The sequence below is a fragment of the Saccopteryx bilineata genome, chromosome 9, assembly GCF_036850765.1.
Source record: "Saccopteryx bilineata isolate mSacBil1 chromosome 9, mSacBil1_pri_phased_curated, whole genome shotgun sequence".
NCBI lineage: Eukaryota > Metazoa > Chordata > Mammalia > Chiroptera > Emballonuridae > Saccopteryx > Saccopteryx bilineata.
The window spans coordinates 24,834,053-24,854,082 of NC_089498.1; the positions used below are offsets into that span (position 1 = coordinate 24,834,053).

The following is a 20,030-nucleotide window of genomic DNA, read 5'->3' on the forward strand; positions in this document are numbered from 1 at the left end:
AAGCCAGTCATGCTTTGCTCAAACCAGAAACTTTGGGCTTAAGCCAGCAACCTTGGGCTTCAAGCCAGCAACCTTTGTGCTCAAGCTAGCAACCATGGGGTCATGTCTATGATCCCATGCTCAAGCCAGTGACCCCACATGCAAGCTGGATGAACCCATGCGCAAGCCGGTGACCTCAGGCCTCAAACCTGCGTCCTCTGCATCCCAGTCCAATGCTCTATCTACTGTGCCACCTCCTGGTCAGGCTGGTCAGTTAGTTTTTGACAAAGGCACAATGGAGAAGGGATAATCTCAGTAAACAAAGGTGTTAGGAAAACTGGATATCTACATACGAAAGAATGAAAGTGGACTCCCTGGGTTTCACCATGTACAAAATCAACTCAAAATGAATTAAAGACTTGAGCACAAGTCCTGAAACCATAAAATCCTATATTGTGTTATTGATATTTACTGAGATATTAAAAATTCTCACTGCTCACCCTCAAAGAAGTGGTAACTATGTGAGGTTATGGATGTGTTAATTAACTTGATTGTGAGAATCTTTTCACAATTTATACCTGTATCAGATCATCATGTTGTGGCTCTAGCTGGTTTGCTCAGTGAATAGAGCATCGGCCCAGCATATGGATGTTCCGGGTTCAATTCCCAGTCAGGGCACAGAATAGAAGCGACCATCTGCTGTGCTCCCCTTCCTTCACCCCCTTCTCTTTCTCTTCTCCTCCTGCAGCCAGTGGCTTGATTGATTCTGAGTGTCAGCCCTGGGTGCTGAGGATAGCTCAGTTGGTGAGCACATCAGCTTCAGGCCCTAAAAATAGCTCAGTTGTGAGCATTGGCCCCAGACAGGGGTTGCAGGTGGATCCCAGTTGGGGTGTTTATGGGAGTCTATCTCACTGTCTCCCCTCCTCTCACTTAAAAAAATAATCATAATCATCATGTTGTGAACTTTAAATATATTATCATTTTATTTGTCAGCGTGACCTTAATAAGGCTGAAGAGAGAAAAAAAAAGAATCCTACAGTTAGACAAGATATTCATTCCAGCTGCCAGAATAAAAGAAAGATATTTGAGCCCTGGCCAGATAGCTCGGTTGGTGGAAGCATTGTCCTGATGCACAGAGGTTGCCAGTTTGATTCCCGGTCAGGGCACATACAGGAACAGATTGATGTCTCTCTCTCAAATCAATAAAATAAGCATTAAAAAAAAGAAAAAAGGTATATATTTGAGCATAGACAGAGTTAGAGAGCCCACTCTTGCCTGCTGCTTAGGAAGTATATTTACTGTGCCTAGTGACTTGGCCCTTGCTTTTCTTCTAGCACAGTGGTCCCCAACCTTTTTTGGGCCACGGACCGGTTTAATGTCAGAAAATATTTTCATGGACCGGCCTTTAGGGTGGGACAGATAAATGTATCATGTGACCGAGACAAGCGTTAAGAGTGAGTCTTAGACGGATGTAACAGGGAATCTGGTCATTTTTTAAAAATAAAACATCGGCCCTGGCCGGTTGGCTCAGCGGTGGAGCGTCGGCCTGGCGTGCGGGGGACCCGGGTTCGATTTCCGGCCAGGGCACATAGGAGAAGCGCCCATTTGCTTCTCCGCCCCCCCTCCCTCTCCTTCCTCTCTCTCTCTCTTCCCCTCCCGCAGCCGAGGCTCCACTGGAGCAAAGATGGCCCAGGCGCTGGGGATGGCTCCTTGGCCTCTGCCCCAGGCGCTAGAGTGGCTCTGGTAGCGGCAGAGCGATGCCCCAGAGGGGCAGAGCATCGCCCCCTGGTGGGCAGAGCTTTGCCCCTAGTGGGCGTGCCGGGTGGATCCCGGGTGGATCCCGGTTGGGCGCATGCGGGAGTCTATCTGACTGTCCCTCCCCATTTCCAGCTTCAGAAAAAAAAAAAAAAAGATTAAAAAATAATAATAAAACATCATTCCGACTTAAATATAAATAAAACGGAAATAATGTAAGTTATTTGTTCTTTCTCTGCGGACCTGTAGTGGTCTGCGGCCTGGGAGTTGTGGACCACTGTTCTAGCACACCGAGGTATCTGCTTACCTGTCATTCCTTCATAGAGGCCTTCCCTGACCATTAGTCAACTTAACATACATCTTACGGCTTGACACTTTACAGTGTTTTGTTATGAAATTTTCAAACATACTAAAAAGTTGAAGTTTAACTTATTAATTAATCTTATTTTTTATGTATTTTTTAGTTTATTTTTAGAGAGAGGAAGAAGGAAAGAGAAATGAGAAGCATCAGTCATAGTTGCTTCACTGTAGTTGTTTACTGATTGCTTCTCATGCGTTAAATTTTTTTTAAAGATTTTATTTACTGGTTTTACAGGGCAGGGGAATGAAAAGTATCAGCTGATAGTTGCTTCACCTTAGTTGTTCATTGGTTGCTTGTTGTACGTACCTGGACCAGGCAAACCCAGGATTTCGAACTGGCAGCCTCATCTCAGCGTTCCAGGTCAACACTCTTATCAGCTGCGCCACCATCATGCATTCCTTTTTTTTTTTTTTTTTTTTTTTTTTTTTTTTTCATTTTTCTGAAGCTGGAAACAGGGAGAGACAGTCAGACAGACTCCCGCATGCGCCCGACCGGGATCCACCCGGCACGCCCACCAGGGGGCGACGCTCTGCCCACCAGGGGGCGATGCTCTGCCCATCCTGGGCGTCGCCATATTGCGACCAGAGCCACTCTAGCGCCTGGGGCAGAGGCCACAGAGCCATCCCCAGCACCCGGGCCATCTTTTGCTCCAATGGAGCCTTGGCTGCGGGAGGGGAAGAGAGAGACAGAGAGGAAGGCGCGGCGGAGGGGTGGAGATGCAAATGGGCGCTTCTCCTGTGTGCCCTGGCCGGGAATCGAACCGCATTCCATTTTTAATGTAGACATCAGTACGCCTTCCTCTGATGCTTCATCATGTTTATAATTAACTACAATTCAGTATTTATTTATACTTTTTTTCTGGTTGAGGTACAGTTTACAAACAATGAAATCTCAAATATTTTTTTAAAGGATTTATTTTTTTATTTATTTTTTTCCAGAGACAGAGTCAGAGAGAGGGATAGACAGGGACAGACAGACAGGAACAAAGAGATGAGAAGCATCAATCATTAGTTTCTCATTGTGCATTGCGACACCTTAGTTGTTCATTGATTGCTTTCCCATATGTGCCTTGACCGCGGGCCTTCAGCAGACCTAGTAACCCCTTGCTGGAGCCAGCGACCTTGAGTCCAAGCTGGTGAGTTTTGCTCAAACCAGATGATCCCGTGCTCAAGCTGGCGACTTCAAGGTCTCGAACCTGGGTCCTTCCACATCCCAGTCCGACGCTTTATCCACTGCGCCACCACCTAGTCAGGCTGAAATCTCAAATATTAATAGTGCATTCATTGAAGTTTGATAAATGCATGCATGTAGGTAACCTAAATCCTTCTTGTGATTTCAAACACTGTAATCACCCCAGAAAGTTCTCTCATCCCTTTTTCAGTCAATCTGTGCCCCAGCTCCTACCACAGCCACTGTTCCAATTTTTCCCACCATAGATTAGATTGCTCTGTTCTAAAACTTCATATACTTGGAGTCATAACATGTGCTCTTTTGTGTCCTTCATCAGCATGTTCTTAATACTTATCAATGGCATTGCATGTATCAGTTGTTTGTTGCTGTTTTATTGCTTACCAGCGTTCTGTTGCAGTCCATGATTATATGACAGTTTGTTTATCCATTGATGGGACAGTTGGGTTTTCCTGTTTTTGCCTGTTATTTATAAAGTGGTAATAGACAATCCTGTATGTATCTTTAGGCATATGTTTATATTTCTTTGAGGTAAATATTTAGATGAGGAATTGCTCGAGTTGGGCTGGTTGTATATTTTGTTTTATAAGGAACTACTAGATCTTTTCCCAACGTGATTCATTTTCTACTCCCTCCAACAAAATGAAAATTCCAATTGCTCCACATCCTCACCAACATTTGATGGTGTCAGTTTTCTAAATTATTATTATTTGGCATTTTAAAAGCATGCGTTACGGTTCTCTAGAGAAACAGAACCATTTGTGTGTGTGTGTGTGTGTGTGTGTGTGTGTGTGTGTGTGTGTAGATAGAGAGAGAGAGATTATTTATTTACCTTTTTTTTTTTCAGGGACAGAGTCAGAGAGAGGGATAGACAGGGACAGACAGGAACGGAGAGAGATGAGAAGCATCAATCATCAGTTTTTCATTGCGAGACCTTAGTTGTTCATTGATTGCTTTCTCATATGTGCCTTGACCATGGGCCTTCAACGGAGTAACCCTTTGCTCGAGCCAGCGACCTTGGGTCCAAGCCGATGAGCTTTTGCTCAAACCAGATGAGCCCGCACTCAAGCTGGTGACCTCAGGGTCTCGAACCTGGGTCCTCTGCATCCCAGTCCGATGCTCTATCCACTGCGCCACCGCCTGGTCAGGCTATTTACTTATTTTTATTTATTTTAATTTATTGTGTTTACATAGATTCTAGTGTTGCCCTGAATGCATCCCCCTCCCCCATATTCCCCTCAACATCTCCCTTGCCCCCCTCCCCATCACACCCTCCCCCCTTCCCTTCAGGTTTATCCCATCCTATCATCCCCTTTCCTTCTGTCTCTTTTCCTCTGGTCCCTTTGATGAGAGAGAGATTATTTATTAAAGGGAATTAGCTTTTGCAATCAAGGAAGCTGAGAAATCCCTTAATCTGCCAGAAAAACCCAGGACAGCCTATTACCTTTAGTTCCAGTCTGAGTCTGAAGTTTAAGAACCAGGAGAACTGATGGTATAAATCCTAGTCTTGAGGGCAGAAGACCAGTGTGTCACTCAAATAGAGAGCCCAAATCTCTATTCCTCCAGCTCTTTATTCTATTCTTTGATGGATTAAATGATACCATTGTGTAGCCCCCCCCCCCACAACCCATCTGCTTTACTTAGTCTACCAATCAAATATTAATCTCATACAGAAACATCCACACAAGCACACCTAGAAATAATGTTTAACCAAATATCTGGGCACTCCATGACCCAGTCAAGTTGATGCATAAAGTTAACTCACAACAGATAGGTTAAGAAAAATATATGCGCGCACACACACAACTATATTGTTTTTAATTGTCTATGTTGTTCTCTTCTGATGTCTGCTCATGAGCATTTTCTTACCTCCTGGGAAACAGGTATGCCCCAGGCCTTAGAACAGAAGTCTAGAGACTAAGTCCAGGAAAGCAGTGTTGAAAAAGGCAGAAATCAGAACTTCTGGGCCTTTCCCTAGTCTAGAACATTCTCCGGGAGAGACCAACCCACACCTTAATAAATCATAGATTGGGCCCTGGCCAGTTGGCTCAGCGGTAGAGCATCGGCCTGGCGTGCGGGGGACCCGGGTTCGATTCCCAGCCAGGGCACATAGGAGAAGCGCCCATTTGCTTCTCCACCCCCCCCCTTCCTCTCTGTCTCTCTCTTCCTCTCCCGCAGCCAAGGCTCCATTGGAGGAAAGATGGCCCCGGGCGCTGGGGATGGCTCTGTGGCCTCTGCCCCAGGCGCTAGAGTGGCTCTGGTAGCCGCAGAGCGATGCCCTGGAGGGGCAGAGCATCGCCCCCTGGTGGGCGTGCCGGGTGGGTCCCGGTCGGGCGCATGCAGGAGTCTGTCTGACTGATTGTCCCCGTTTCCAGCTTCAGAAAAAAAATACAAAAAAAAATACAAAAAAAATAAATCATAGATTGTGCAGTGGTTTCCAGTTATTTCTTAGAGAGAGGGGGATAGGCGAGGAGAATGTGAGACCTACAGCCTCTGCTTATGGGGACACATCTCTGCAGTAAAAGGAAGTCATCCCATGTTACTTATTGAAATAAGACATTTGTAATCAATCCCACTTAGTCAAACTCATTTAGTCACGTCTCATTTTACAGACATTAAGCACCACCAGGGTGTGAGAGGGAAGATCCCAGCTAGAAGCCAGGAACCGGGCAGTAGGGACTCATTATTAGGGAGTAGCGTCTCTGAGCCTCTAGGTGAGAGGAGTCCACATCTGCCCCTCCTCCCTGGGACTGGAGGGCCTGCCTGGATGCATGGCTTCATTTTCCCTGGTTGCTTCTTTTGATTCTTCTCCGTTTAGGTGATCCCAGAGAAGGCAGAACTGGGGCAGCGTTAAAATAGCGCATCAGCATAGGAGGGAGGGTCAGGGAGGGAACTGGGGCAACATGCAGAGCACAGGTCCTGAGAAATCAGGTCTTAAAGGAGAAGGTTGCATTTTGCAAAAAAAAAAGTATATGGTTCCCAGAGCACAAAAACTTTATGTTGTAAGATACATGTTGAAAAGGACTGGGAGTGTAGTCGTAACTTGAGCCAGTCGGCCTGTCTATCCTGTTGCTCTGTCAAATAGAAGGGTCTGGATGAAGTCCAAGGGGCCCAGTTAACCGAACCCAAAAAGATGCTTGATGCACGTGACCATGTGCAGGTTCCTGGGGTCACTGTTGATTTACCTACCGGCAGGCTTACCCTTTGGCCTGGCAGTAAAAAGGAGTCAAGACTCTGCACTTGGTGGCAAATGCAGGCTTGTCATCTCTCAGTAACTGTTCACAGGTCTCTGGTCCAGCTGAGGATCCCCCACTTAGGCAGGACACTGTTGAAAGACAGGCAGCAGCTGGGTTCTGGCTGCTCAAACTGTCCTCAGCTCTTTTGGTTGTATAACCTTGAGCTGGTCTTTTGGCTCACTCCCTTCACTTCATCAGTGGCAAACGGTAAAGACACCACATGTGCAGGGCGCTGCCTCTGCATATAAATTAGATGGAAGAGAGGAAGGCGCCTGGGTGTACTTACAGCCTGTTCACCTGGCTTCCAGGGCGACGGGCAGGCTCGAGTCTCAGATGCAGTTAGAGGGTCTCCTGGAGATGCCACCTGTTGCTTTCTCCTGAGGGAAAATCAGGCATTTCTTATACATGCTTCCTGAGTGCCGACGAAGGTCTCATGGAATTTAGCAGAGTCATGTCGGTTGGACAGCATTTCAGGCCTTTGTTTGCAGGTATGATTTTAATTTGACTTGGACATTTTTCCAAAATGGTGTCAACATTTCCTAGATACCGTAACTTTTAGCTAGCTCATAAAGATCACAGTATTTATCATTCCATAAGGCTGCTGGTGCTGAGTCATGCCTGGACACTTAGTTATGAGGAAAGATTGAGGCAGGTGGGGTCCATCTTGATCATTGGATGACCTTTGAGGAAAAAAGGTAGAAAAGACATTAGTTTTTTTTCCCCCTTAGCTCTCCATATTTCCCCATTTCTCTTACCTTTTGCCTTTTAATTTCCATTTAAAAAATAATATACAAACTTAGCATCTTATAACCAGTGCTCTGACTCCTGTGCCAAGTGGAAGGCAGAACCCAGTTTTTCCATTTTAACAATTACCAGGAAAAAAATTGTTTCAGTTTATGGAATTATCCAGGACCCTAGATTCTTCAGGAGAAACTGGGACAAAGTGGGAGATTTGGAATTAGTATTTACCCTCACCATATTGCAGTTCACTTTTCACGGATTCCCTGTGTTATGGGTTTTTAAATTGTATATATCTAATTTTGTATTGTGGATTTTTTGCTATATCATGCAGTATATAGGTATTTTTACTTTTTTTGTGGTAAAATAAGCATAGGAAGTGTTTATAAGAGTGTGAGAAAGGTTAATAACAGTGTGGGAAAGGTTTATAAGAGTGTGGGAGGGTTTATAAAGCCTTATATATATATATAAATAATAAAATAAATATAAGGTCGCTACCTCGCAGATTTCCGCCTGTCGCCGGGGGTTCTGGAACCTAACCCGCACGAGAGACGAGGGACTACTGGACTGTGTCTGGATGTCTGTGCCGGCTCCGGCTCTCTGGCTAGGTGGTTACCTTGGGCACGTGACTTACCTTGATGTCCTGTCCTACCAACTAGAGTTAACTTCAGTAACCACCTCATCCTGTATAAACAGGAAGACATGTAAAGCCCAGTGGCTGCCCATGGTAATGACTCAGTAAACGTGACCTGTGGTTATCATGTGCAAGAGTGGGTGCCATGGAGGTTAAACAGGCACGTGGTTCCACATTGGCTGTGTGGGAAATGTCATACAAGGTGCTCAGAAGTTTAAAGGAAACAGAGAGAGGACTGGCAAGGATAGGCACGGGCCGCCCCGTAGCACACTTTGCATGACCGTGGCCTGTGTGCCCTAAGCTCCATCACCCCGTCTCCAGGCCCCCAGATCCTTCCTCCAGCCCTCCTGTTCCTTGTCAAGTGCCACCATGTGTGATGATGAGGATACCATGTACACTTAATCAGCCGCTTTTTAGAGTGCTTTCAGGTTTCTTATTTGCTTCTAGCAAGAGTAAGGTAAATAACTCTTTTTCAGATGAGGAAACTGAGGCTCAAGGAGGGTAGATAATTGCCAAGGTCTTAAGGCCAGAAAACCCAAGTCACAAATGGCTTTTCCCACTTTCATAATAGACTTTGAGCTATGTCTTGAGCCTTACCCCTCCCCCCAGTTTGGAGGTAATGTTCCAGTGGCACTGACCATGCTTTTGCTAGAAGGATGGTCTCTTCCTACTACAGCGAACTTCCGTCCACTCCACTTCCTTCCTAAAGTCCTGTTCTGAGGTATGTTCTGAGGTATGAGGTATGTTCTGAGGTATGGTGAGGTATGTCACCACCAAGCAGTTAATTCCGAAACGACCTAACTGGAGATAGTATCAGATCTCACAGGTTATAAGGACTCAGTCCCACAAGACTGCCTCCCCCCACTTCAGACACCAGTGCCAAGTCCAGGTTGTCACCTGTGCCTCTGGCCGACTGGCTATTAATCAGAGGTTCGTACCGTCCTCTCCTCACTTTCATTTAATTTGTTAGGACAGCTTATAGAACTCAGAGAAACATTTCACGACTAGCTCACCACTTTATTGTAAAAGGAGATATAGGACTCAGGCACAGGCAGGTAGAAGAGGTGCATAGGACAAGGTATAGGGAAAGGGCCTGGGGCTTCTAGACCCCCCCCAGGGGCACCGCTCTCCCTGAATCTTTCTGTGTTCACCAACCTAGAAAATTTTCTGAACCTTGTCCTGTTGGGTTTTTATGGAGCTTCGTTACATGGTCATGATTGATTAAATCATCGGCCATTGGTGGTTGAGCTCCATCTGCAGCCCCTCTCTCCTCCCTAGAGGTTGGGGATGGGACTCAAAGTTCCAATCCTCTGATCAGCTGTGGGTTTCCCTGGCAGCAAGCCCCTATCCTTAGTTTACCAGAAGTCACCGCATTCACGTAAACTCTGGTGTGGCTAACAAGACACTCCTTTCACCTTATGGCTCTGGAGCTATTTTAGGAACCGATGACAAAAGACCAAATGTTAGTGGTCTTAGGATTTTAGGAAATTGCAAGCGTTTTAGGAGCTTTATGCCAGAAATGGGACAAACACCAAGTATATATATTTCTTATTATGAATCACAGTATCACACCTGTGCACAACTTTCCTCTGCTGGAAAGGATACAGATTGGGAGCTAAGAAGTCTGATTCTAGTCTCCACCTTGCTCCCTCAGTTTGACATGAGGGACTGGTTTAAACCCGTGAGTCTCAACTTTTTTTCTAAGACATAAGTGTGCAGTGGCTCACTTCCCAGCTCCTCAGCGGTAACCCGCTTCCTTCTCCTGCACTCAGGGAATCACGCTGGGGTGCAGGGACTGGCTGGTGCTGTTATAGCAATAACTATGAATCGTTCCACGTTATCAGGAGAGTGAAGAATGTGCGAGGTGTAAGGCTTTTTATTAGTAACAAATCACTTTAACACCTCTCCAGTGACTGTGTCAAGGCCTGATCTGAGCATATCACAGCGGCCCTGGCCTGCCCACAGCCCTGGGCCCTCAGTCTACAGACGAGTGCTAACTTAGCAAGTTTAAAGTCGAAGTGTCCTGTAGTCACTTAAATGGTTATAAAACTACATATTTTGAATTAGAAAAGAAGGTGAACCAATCTCTGAAGAAAATGAGACAATCTTCTAATGGCTGGCCATCCCTGTGGAATGTTATTTGACACTAGTATAGGTTTATTTATAGCAGGCCACTGGCATGAGGGCAGATCCAAGGTTGCAGAAGGACTTAGGTTGGATGTGAAGACATCCTTCTTCCACAAGACTCAAGTTTATTGCTCACCTGTCCATCACGTGTAACACTAGGTCTGAAGATTTCTAAACTACATTAGGAAAGAGCCTGACACGTTGGAGATCCAGTTAGGCGAGAAAGCTGGGACTGGGCCCTTCCCACCATGTTTCTTTTCAGTCGTCTGGTTTTGTTATTAGTGGATTCGTAACCACACAAAGATCAGGAAATACGGCACTTTTTCAAAGTGTGGCCAGGGTCCTTGGGTTCATGGCACTAATAAGACTTTTCAGCTAAGATGCTTAGTTGCTAAAGATCTTTGAGGAAGGGTGTCAGGGGAATAGGATCTGTGCTTCAGAGTCTGAAGCCTATTTGTCCACATTTAACCAGACCCTGGATCTTCTGTCTGGTGCTGTAGTTCAGAGCATTGTTGTTGAAGGGAGGAGGGCTCAGAGAAGACTTTAAGCCCGGTGCTTGTGACCTACGTGGAATGTGGGAGTGGGCTTGCTTCCTGTTCCAGCCTCACCTGCAGGTGGGGTCCAGGGCTTTCCATACAGCATGAGTGAGGCTGCGCGGAGGGGGAAGACACTGGTGAATGTGCGGAATCTTCCTCTGTCGTGGGGAAACTAACAGTCAACACGAACCCGCAGCCTTTACCAGCTGCCTAAGGAATGTTGCTGATAGGTATTACCAGCATCCAATAAAACCGTGCATGGAACATTCTGACTAAGAATGAACAAAAAAGCCAAATCTTCACAACATTAACTTTTTAATAATATTGGATCTTTCTGGTAGAATGGGAAAGATTCCATTTGAAAATAATTTCAATGAAAGTAAAATGGGGGAAATTGGGAATAGTTTATCTATTTTAAAAAATCACTTAAAAAAATAAGTCAAGGAACTGTGTTTGCTTAGTAGAGTACAACTCAGTAGAATCTCAACTGAAATCTCCAATATGATGCGATTCTGATGAAGCCCCAGGTGTATAATCAGTCTACACTCGGGGAAAGAACCTTGTGTTCACCCGGTGCTTTGAAATAGCTGTTACTCTCAGTGGCATATGGCCAAGGCACGTGTGACATTTGGGAGTGCTCTGGCGGGCCACCTCACTGCTTGCACACTTTCGGGGGACAGCTGCCTTAGCCACAGGGAGGCAAAGGTGCTCTGAGTGCAGATGGAGGTGCAGGTGACAGTAGAAATTCCTCCCGCAGGACACTCAGCCAGGTGGTATGAGGGCTGTGAGGCGGAAGGGTTTTCGATGCTTTATTGTTCAAAGATGGGTTATTTAGTTGTCCTGATTAGATGCCTGCCTGTTCCCACTGCCCCTTTGACCCCCTAGGGGAAGGGTCTAAAAGAAAATTCAAATCAGCAGTCAGTGACTTTTTTACTATTTTATTTCTTGATTTTACACAAAGGGGTGATAACAAGAAGTATCAACTCATAGTTGCTTCACTTTAGTTGTTAATTGGTTGCTTGTCATTGACTGGGCAAGTCCAGGGTTCCTAACCAGTGACTTCAGCGTTCCAGTTCAACCCTCTCTCCACCACGCCACCACAGCCAGGTGTCAATGACTTCTGATACACTTCAACGAGGGGCCTATCGCTGGAAGAGCACTAGTAAAAAAGGGGTGGGGCTGGGGGCTGTAATAAAAGAACAACATTTTGAGTGACTATGAAGGAAAAATCAAGTCTAGGGTGCAGCTAGATTTGAATTCTGCATGCCAACTCTGGCCCCGCATGGTCATGGTCATTTAAGAGTATCTGCATTTATTATGAATATACTTGGTTTGGAAAACCTTTCATCCTGCTTTCCTCTTTTTCAGGTTTCAAGTGCCCCATTTGCTCCAAGTCTGTGGCTTCCGATGAGATGGAAATGCACTTTATAATGTGTCTGAGCAAACCTCGCCTCTCCTACAACGGTAAGGGCTTGGCCGGGAGCCTCTGAGTGAGGGTCTTGCCAACCCCACGTGGCTCGGGGCAGCTTCTCCACCCCACTTCCAGCAGAAATTCCTGAGTGCTGATGGGACACCTGACTGTTCAGGAAGTCTTGCTGTGCCAGTCAGAGAGGAAGAGGGATGGGACCATGAAGGAAGGCCAAGCGGTCAGGCCCATAGTACCAGGAAGTCTCTTGGGTCACTCAGTCCTTCTGCCCTTTCTTCTGACCTCTTGTTCCTTGGACCTCTGGCTGTGTGATGCAACTTCTACCCATTCCCACACCTGACAGGAGAGGGCCCGGAGTGTGTTCCCTTTGTTTTTAGGGGACGGGGAGTTTGTGCCCTTGGTTTGCATGGATTGCTGAAGCTCTGGCTCTCTGTGGCAGAATTACTGTGATATGTGGACACCCTTCAGGGAATACAAACACTGAGCTGCCACAGGCAGCTCCCAGCATCATACTGCTCTCTGCTATGGAGGCTGCTGTGGAGCTAGGCAGCGAATACATGGGGGGAGACTGGTTCAGGGATTCCAGGAAACCCAATCCCCCGAGCGTGGCACCTCTGTGGACAAAATGAGTGTCAACATCTGCCTGGAACGCCATGGGTAAGGGTTTGGAGGCTCGGTGAGCTTAGAGCCTACCTCTACCGCTTACTCACTGTCCGATCCTGGACAAGTTGCTCTATTTAGCAGAACCTTGGTTTTCTGGCTCATGAAACGGGGATAGTAATACCTGGTTCATAGGGTTATTGTTCAGATAAAGTAGGATATTGCAAAGAAAACCCTCAGCACAGAGCCTGGCCCCCGATCAGTGCTCAGGAAGTCACAGCGCCCCGAGAGCGGCGATACCATCGTGGGTTTCTTTTCGTCATTTTGCAGAGTGGACTGCCTTCTCTTTAGTGCTGCGCGCCCTGTGCTGCCGGCGGCTCTCTGGTTCCCCCTTCTTATGTGCTTAGTCTGGTCTTCAAACCATGTTCATCAGAAAACTGTGTCTTCTACAAGAACAGGCCCTGGATCTGAGTCGGGTGTGCCCTGACCACGGCAGTGGGTCCACCTTCTAGGATTAAAGTCACAGCAGTGCTTAGGAAAAGAGTTCTGTGACGTCTCAGAGAGTCTGAGGACTGGACGGGAGGTGAGCCTGGATTGCTTTGCGCCCATCCTGATGGTGAAGGTTCCCGGGGTAGACTCGACAGACCTGTCCTTGGGCTCCTGCCTCCTCAGACCCCCCTGTGCGTCTTCCCCCACCCAGCATGAGCCCGGGAGGCCTAGTGATTCCAGGTTTTTCCTGTGAAGTGAACCAGACGTACCTGATCCACTCACTTCTCCTGAAAACACATCCTACTGTTCTCTCATCTCGGTTTACTTGCTCAGCCAAAAAACTCTGGATGCGTGCTGGCGGGCCGTTACCAATTGTCTTGGTTACACACAGCCTGGTAACCTTTGCTCAGATTGGAGGACCAGCCACAGGGAAGGTTGTGGCCCTGTCTCTGTCCCCAGTGTTTCTCTCCCCTTCATATTCTCCTCGAGTCTGGGAAGACCTCTTCTCCCTTTGGACAGCCTCTCCCTGTTCCTGGGGACTGATGGCCGCTGAGCCTGACTCTGTTTCACGCGTGGTCTGGGCTTTCCATTAGACTTGTCAGTGTGTGTCCTCCGGAAACTACTCCGGCTCCACTTTGTTCTGTCCCTTGTCTCTGTCTGGGACCATGGATGGAGAGGAGTCTTCTCCTCAGCCGCGGCCTCAGAAACTGTGTTCGCCTATTTTCCTCAGTGTGCAGAGCCCTCCTAAAGACAGCTTTTTGTCCTGTGGGTTGCTCGGGAGAGATCTCTGTCGACACTGCCTTGTGTCACAAGAACACAAAGCAGCCTCAGACTGGGCTCACCCGAGAGGACTGGGCTCTTGGTGTCATCAGGGAGAACCTTGCAAAGGCAGCTTTGGGGGACAGAGTGCTCTTGATGGCCACCTGAGAACGGAGTAGCCAGCCCCCCCCCCCCCGGGAGAATGGCGAAGGGGAGGGCTTTGGGCTGTATCCCCCGGAGAGCTGCCCAGTGCTGCCATACCGCAGCCATGGGGAGGGGTCCTCCTTTCCTCTCCCCTCCCCCTTCATGGGAGAGCAGGCCTGGCAGCCCAGCCTGAGCACAGGTCACCCGAAGCAGCCACACTCAGAGTCTCCGAGGATGAGGAGTTTGGCCAGCCAGCCTGAGAAGTCACTGTGGCTATTCTCTCTGTTTCCTTTTTCCTGCTCCTCCTGTAACTGAAAAGCCATTCCATGTGGGGGGGGGGGGGGGGAGGGACTGGAGGCTTTAAACTCAAGGATCTCTTTTGCAAAAGCCAGTCTTTTACCACCATATGCCAAGAGAGGACATGTGCCTGGGTCCTGTCGGTGGATTTCTCATAAGGTGGTGAAGGTGCTTCAGAAACAATGGTTCAGCCCCATTTTTTCTGAAGACAGCTAGACCTTCCTGGTAAGAAGGCCACGTGAGGACTGTGTATGGAGTGGAAATCTCCAGGATGGTCTAGGTCCTGTTCTTGTTCGGATGAAGCACAGGCCGTTCTGGGTCCATAGGCCAAAACCCCCAGTCAGGACCTCTAGGTATTTATTTTGGTTTTGCCGGTGAAGTATTTTACCCATGATATCTGTCATCCCAACCTCCTGGCTTCTCTTTATCTTTTCTAGTAAAAAAAAAAAAAAAAATGTAAGGAGACTTAAAGAGTCTGTGAATTATAGAGCTCTCAGACTCTTTCTGGAAAGGGGGCGGGATGTCTTTCCTAGTGGATAGAAAGAAGTGCTATTTTCTTAGGAAGATTCACTAGAACTCCTGGTCACTCCCCTAGAGATTCCCCGTCTACACATAAACACACAAACTTTCTGTAATTGCTGGTACCAACTGGGGAATTTTTTAGGAAATTTACAGCGGTTATATAATATGAAATTTAGTTAACCACCAAAGGAAAAAAGTAGAAACCTCCTAAATGAGGCAGATAGAAAGTAGTATTTTTCTTATTATGAGGGTTGGCCTGAGCTGTGGGTTGGAAGGCCTCCAGTAGCCGCCTGCCAGATTAAAAAAAAAAAAGCCAAAACACAAAAACCCACATTTAGGAAAGGCAAGACTAGTTCAACTGGTTTGCCCAGTGCTCAAGAGAAATGTGAAGACCAGTAACCTGTGCTCCCAGGACCAGCCTAACCCCCTGCTGGAGGGGCAGGGAGAGCGCTAGACCCCCCAAGCAATGAATGTCACATTCTTCCTTCGCCTCTTTTGAGCGGTTCTGAACCCAAGACTCACAGGAGATTAGGAAGGAGTTGGAGGGACCCATTTTCCTGGGTAAATGTGGTCAGCTTAAATGGGCCTCTTAATGTCTCTCTTGCCAACATCTGTTTGTGGTTCTGAGACTGGGAGAACTCGCCCTCAAGAATATGCACTCAAATTTTGACCAACAAATTGTTCAGCTAGCTGAGTGAGCCTGGAGATGGGGGACCTGATTTTGTTACAAACAGAGGAGAGTCATGTATGAGAGTGGTGGAGGGGCACAAGCGATTGCCCATTGAGAGCATAGGGGGCAGGCCCTGGTTGCAGGACAACCAAGGGTTCTTAGCCCTGGGAAATTCTGGTGTGTGGCAGGTTCCTTTGCCAGTAGTATGAGGGGAGCTTGGTGATGTTCAGAGCAGCTTCAGAGGATTCTCTCTCCTTAGCTTTCTTTGGAGGCATAGACCCCATGCCCTGTTTCTTCCAAGTCCTGACTGCTCTCCCCTCCTGTCTGCCAAAGGTCATTGTCCTCAACTTCAGGGCTCTTGAAATGCTGAATGTCTCACAAGGTTTCAAGGAGAGGGAATCTGGCTCTCTTAAAAGCAGGAGTGCCTGCTGCTAGTTCACCCCTAGCACTGAGTGCCTGCCTGGTGCTTATTTGGTCTGTGTCTCTACTGAGACCCTGTTTTTGGGGTGGAAATGCCTTTTCTTGGGTCTGGGGGCACCAGGCTCTGCCTGAGGACTTTGCCTAGCCCAGCAGTGGAGTGACGCCAAGAGCAGTTGTTCAGTGCTGGAGCGTCTGCCAGTCTGGCTGCAGAGATGTCTGTCCTGGTGTTCCTCCTGCAGGGGGGAGGGAAGAGGCCAGGCTGCTGGGTGAATGAGGAGTGGGTGGGAGGGAAGGAGGCCGGAGGAGGGGACTGAGTGGGGTCCCTGTGGAGAGCCTCTGTAAATCGGAGCCCTCTGGGCCTGAGCTTTGGTGGCTCTTTCCTCTGGGCTGTCATCATCGCAGCCCATCTCTCAGAAACAATTGGACCACACCTCACAGTACTGGAGTGTTAGGGTGGGGATCCTACTGCTGGTAGGGGGCTTTCTCTACTCAACGTTTCTCCTTTGTCTAAAGCTCTCCCAGGAATGGAGCTGGCAAGTCTTGGCATTGGTGGCACTGCCCCTTCCCATCCCCCAGGAGATTAGGCCAGCAGCTCTGCACATGCCAAGAAGCTGCAAGACTAGGCTCTTCCGCACCTAGGCTGGAAATGAGGCCAGGGGGTGGAGCCTGTGTCTCTGCGTCATTTGCTGGGGGTTCTCCCTCTGACTCCCACCTTCCTTCCCACCAGGGCCTTGCCTGCCATCAGGCACAGGGAAAGCGTATTATGAACAGTCCCACGCTCAGCTGCTGGCTGTGAGCTGTACAACGGCCTTCCCTCCCGGCTGCAGGCAGAAATGTGTCTATAGCTGCTTGGGCTTCTCCACCCCTCCTTACCACCAGCAGCTCTGGGGTCCCATTTTGGCTCTAGGGAACTTCACCTGCCACTCTGGTTTGGATCCCTGGTCTGGTTGGAGGGACAGACATGGGCACCATTTTGCACCACCCCCAGCTAGGCCAAACACTTCCGAACTCCCTCCTGGGCTTGCACAGGATATCAGGATGCTGGGAGGGGGCTTGGGAGGCAGTAAGAGAAAGGCAGAAAGCACAGCTTTGTTCCTGTGTTCCCATCAACCAGCACTGGTTGAGCCCCCTCCTTTGGGACCTGAGGATACTTGGGGCATTTGAGTCCATCTGTAGAGTGGCCTCAAATTGTGCCAGGCCCAGCGTCCTTGGCTTTGTGCCGTGAGGTCCTCCCAGTGGGCAGCAGGCTCCCAGTTGAGATGTGGAAGCTTCAGCTTCAGTCATCTCTGCTTCCCTGCTAGGCTCTCAGAGACATCTGGGGGCTGCTGATTCCAGGCCCCAGGGACTGGGACAGGAAGTTTTACTCAGCCCACTCAAGCATGTTTCTGCCTTCCACCGTGGGAAGAAGGCTGCTCCCTGGGCATGCACTGCACTGGGTGTGAGCTCTGCTGGCTTCCGCATGCAGTCAGATTCCAAGCCCCACACCAGGAACCTTCAGGCAGCCTTTGGGTCAACAGAGAAAATGACCAGAGATTATCTGGTGGCCGAGAAACTGAGAGTGACTTCTCTCCCAGCTCATGGGCATGGGAACTGATATATTAAATTGTTTTTTTTCTCGGGGTTCCTAAGGAGGAGGGGCTTTGAGCCACCATAGCCTTCTATCTAGGCCACGAAGAATCCTCATTTTATGGTCCCCAGAAGTTTCTCTTTCCACCCAAGTAATCAGAGGGCACAGGAACAGCAGTGGAGGAGAACACCGAGCAGAGGGTCCCAGCCTGCGTGCCTGCTCACAAGACCTTTGACTTAGACAAGATGTCCAACTTGGCTTCAGTATCTTCGTCTAGAAAGTGAGGCAGCACCATGTGCCCTGCCTAGCACACACACGTGAAATCTCAGGATGTAACATGGACAGTATTCACGAGCAATTAAAATCTTAATAGTGGAGAACTGATCCTGCTTTAAGCTCCCCTTCACATCCATAACCCCACTCTCTCGGTGTTTCTCCTGTGGCTTTGAGAACGTCTGGGCAACCTTTGCTTACTTCATCTCTTTCACCAGCCTTTCAGATATGAAGGTTGACCAAGGTTTGTATTCTGCCTTCTTTGGATTTCAGTCTGAACTTTCTCCCCAATCTCTTTATGTCATATCTACGACCTGTCGCCCACAGCTCTCTTCTAAACCCCAGATGTAGACTTGAACGGACTCGGACTTCCACTAGCGTGTCCCAGTGGAGATGTCTGGTCAGCACCTCCCTCCCACCCGGGTCTGAATCTCTCACTTCCTTCCCGTGCCTGGCCTCCCCCTCCAGCTTCCCTCTCGTAGTGGATGGAAGGTGCCTGCCATTGGCCCCACTTCCCTGCGAGTGCACCATTCCTCCCTTCCTGCCTCCACTGCAGTGCAGGCCTTGAGTTCACCCACCCTGCGTTGCTGCGTTGGCCCCCAGATTGTACTCCCCATCTGTGGGCTTTTCCAATCCCTCCGCCAGTAGTTTCTGGATACCATATGTGATCGGAGCACATATGGTGCTAGGGCCTCTCAGTGAACCGCAAAGAACCCAAGCGCCACAGCAGACAGCACGAGTTTGGTCTCTTCCCTCGACTCCTATGGGCCCCGGAGTCTGCACCTGCAACAGCAAACTTCCTGCAGTTCCCAGGTGTGCAGCTACTGTTCCCTCTGCCTGGAGTATCCTTCCCCGAGCAGTCCCCACCCTGATTAGGTGTCTTTCATTCCTCTCATACCTGGGTCTGTGTGCATCATAAGATGTCCTAGGAATTCCTTTGCTGTTTGTTTCCATTTTCTTACTCAGCCTCTCCTGCTTGACTGTGAGCTTCTTGCATCCTGAGTTCGTGGCTTATTCACTGAGTCACCAGTGCCGGGAATGTCACAGAAATTTAGTAAAGGACCCTGGCTTGGCTGTGGTGCTCTCCTTGTTCTGCTTGGCTTTTCTGGGGCCCACGGTGTGCAGCAGCTTCCTTCCACTCGTTCTTTCCTGTGTGGGGGTGGAGGGCCTTTTTTCTATTGTTCTTTTTCTTTAATTGAATGTTACAATTTAGTAGCATTTAGAACATTCATAGTGTTGTACAACCACCCTGTCTATCCATCTTACATGGTTCTACTTGTATGTGATAGTTAAGCTATTTAAAGTAGAGCCGGGGGGCCCTGGCCAGTTGGCTCAGCGGTGGAGCGTCGGCCTGGCGTGCGGGGGACCCGGGTTCGATTCCCAGCCAGGGCACACAGGAGAAGCACCCATTTGCTTCTCCACCCCCCACCCCCCTCCTTCCTCTCTGTCTCTCTCTTCCCCTCCCGCTGCCGAGGCTCCATTGGAGCAGGGATGGCCTGGGCGCTGGGGATGGCTCCTCGGCCTCTGCCCCAGGCGCTGGAGTGGCTCTGGTCGCGGCAGAGCGACACCCTGGAGGGGCAGAGCATCGCCCCTGGTGGGCAGAGCTTCGCCCCTGGTGGGTGTGCCGGGTGGATCCCAGTCCGGCGCATGCGGGAGTCTGTCTGACTGTCTCTCCCCGTTTCCAGCTTCGGAAAAGTGCAGGAAAAAAAAATAAATTAAAAAAAATAAAATAAAATAAAGTAGAGCCGGGGGATAGAATGATGGTTGCCAGAGGCTGAGGGGAGAGGGGAATGGGAGTTAATACTCCACAGGCCTAAAGTTCCAGTTCTGCAAGATCAGTAAGTTCTGGAGATATTGTATAATATTGTGCCTGTAGTTAAGACTGTATTGTACACTTAAAATTTTGTTAAGAAAGCAGGTCTCATGTTAAGTGTTCTTACCACACACACACACAAAAAAAAAACCCTTTGCCATGAAATAGTTACTCCATTCTTTCCTGCCCTTAGTCCCTGGTCTACTTTTTGTCTCTATCAGTTTGCCTCTTCTGGACATATCATGTAGTGGAATCATGCAACCGGTGGCCTTTTGTGTCTGGCTTCTTTCACTTAGTGCATTATTTTTGAGGTTCATACACATTGTAGCATATATTGGTTCTTCATTCATTTTCATGGCTGAGCAGCATTTCATTGCATGGATATACCATATTTTGTTTATCTATTATTTGGTGGGCATTTGTTTCCTCCCTTTGGCTCTTGTGAATAGTGCTGCTATGGACATACATGTACAAATATTTATGAGAGTACCTATTT

At 48.4% G+C, this 20,030-nt stretch overlaps 1 protein-coding gene across 4 annotated transcripts in view; it reads left to right on the forward strand.

Moving 5' to 3' along the window:
• ZNRF1 (zinc and ring finger 1) overlaps positions 1-20,030 on the forward strand; it is a 121,070-nt gene that overhangs the window by 96,735 nt on the left and 4,305 nt on the right. For all 4 annotated transcript variants that reach the window (XM_066244092.1, XM_066244093.1, XM_066244091.1 and 1 more), the window contains exon 2: positions 11,923-12,018. In XM_066244092.1, coding sequence (XP_066100189.1) covers positions 11,923-12,018 — 96 coding nt within the window. The remainder of the gene's footprint in view (positions 1-11,922; positions 12,019-20,030) is intronic.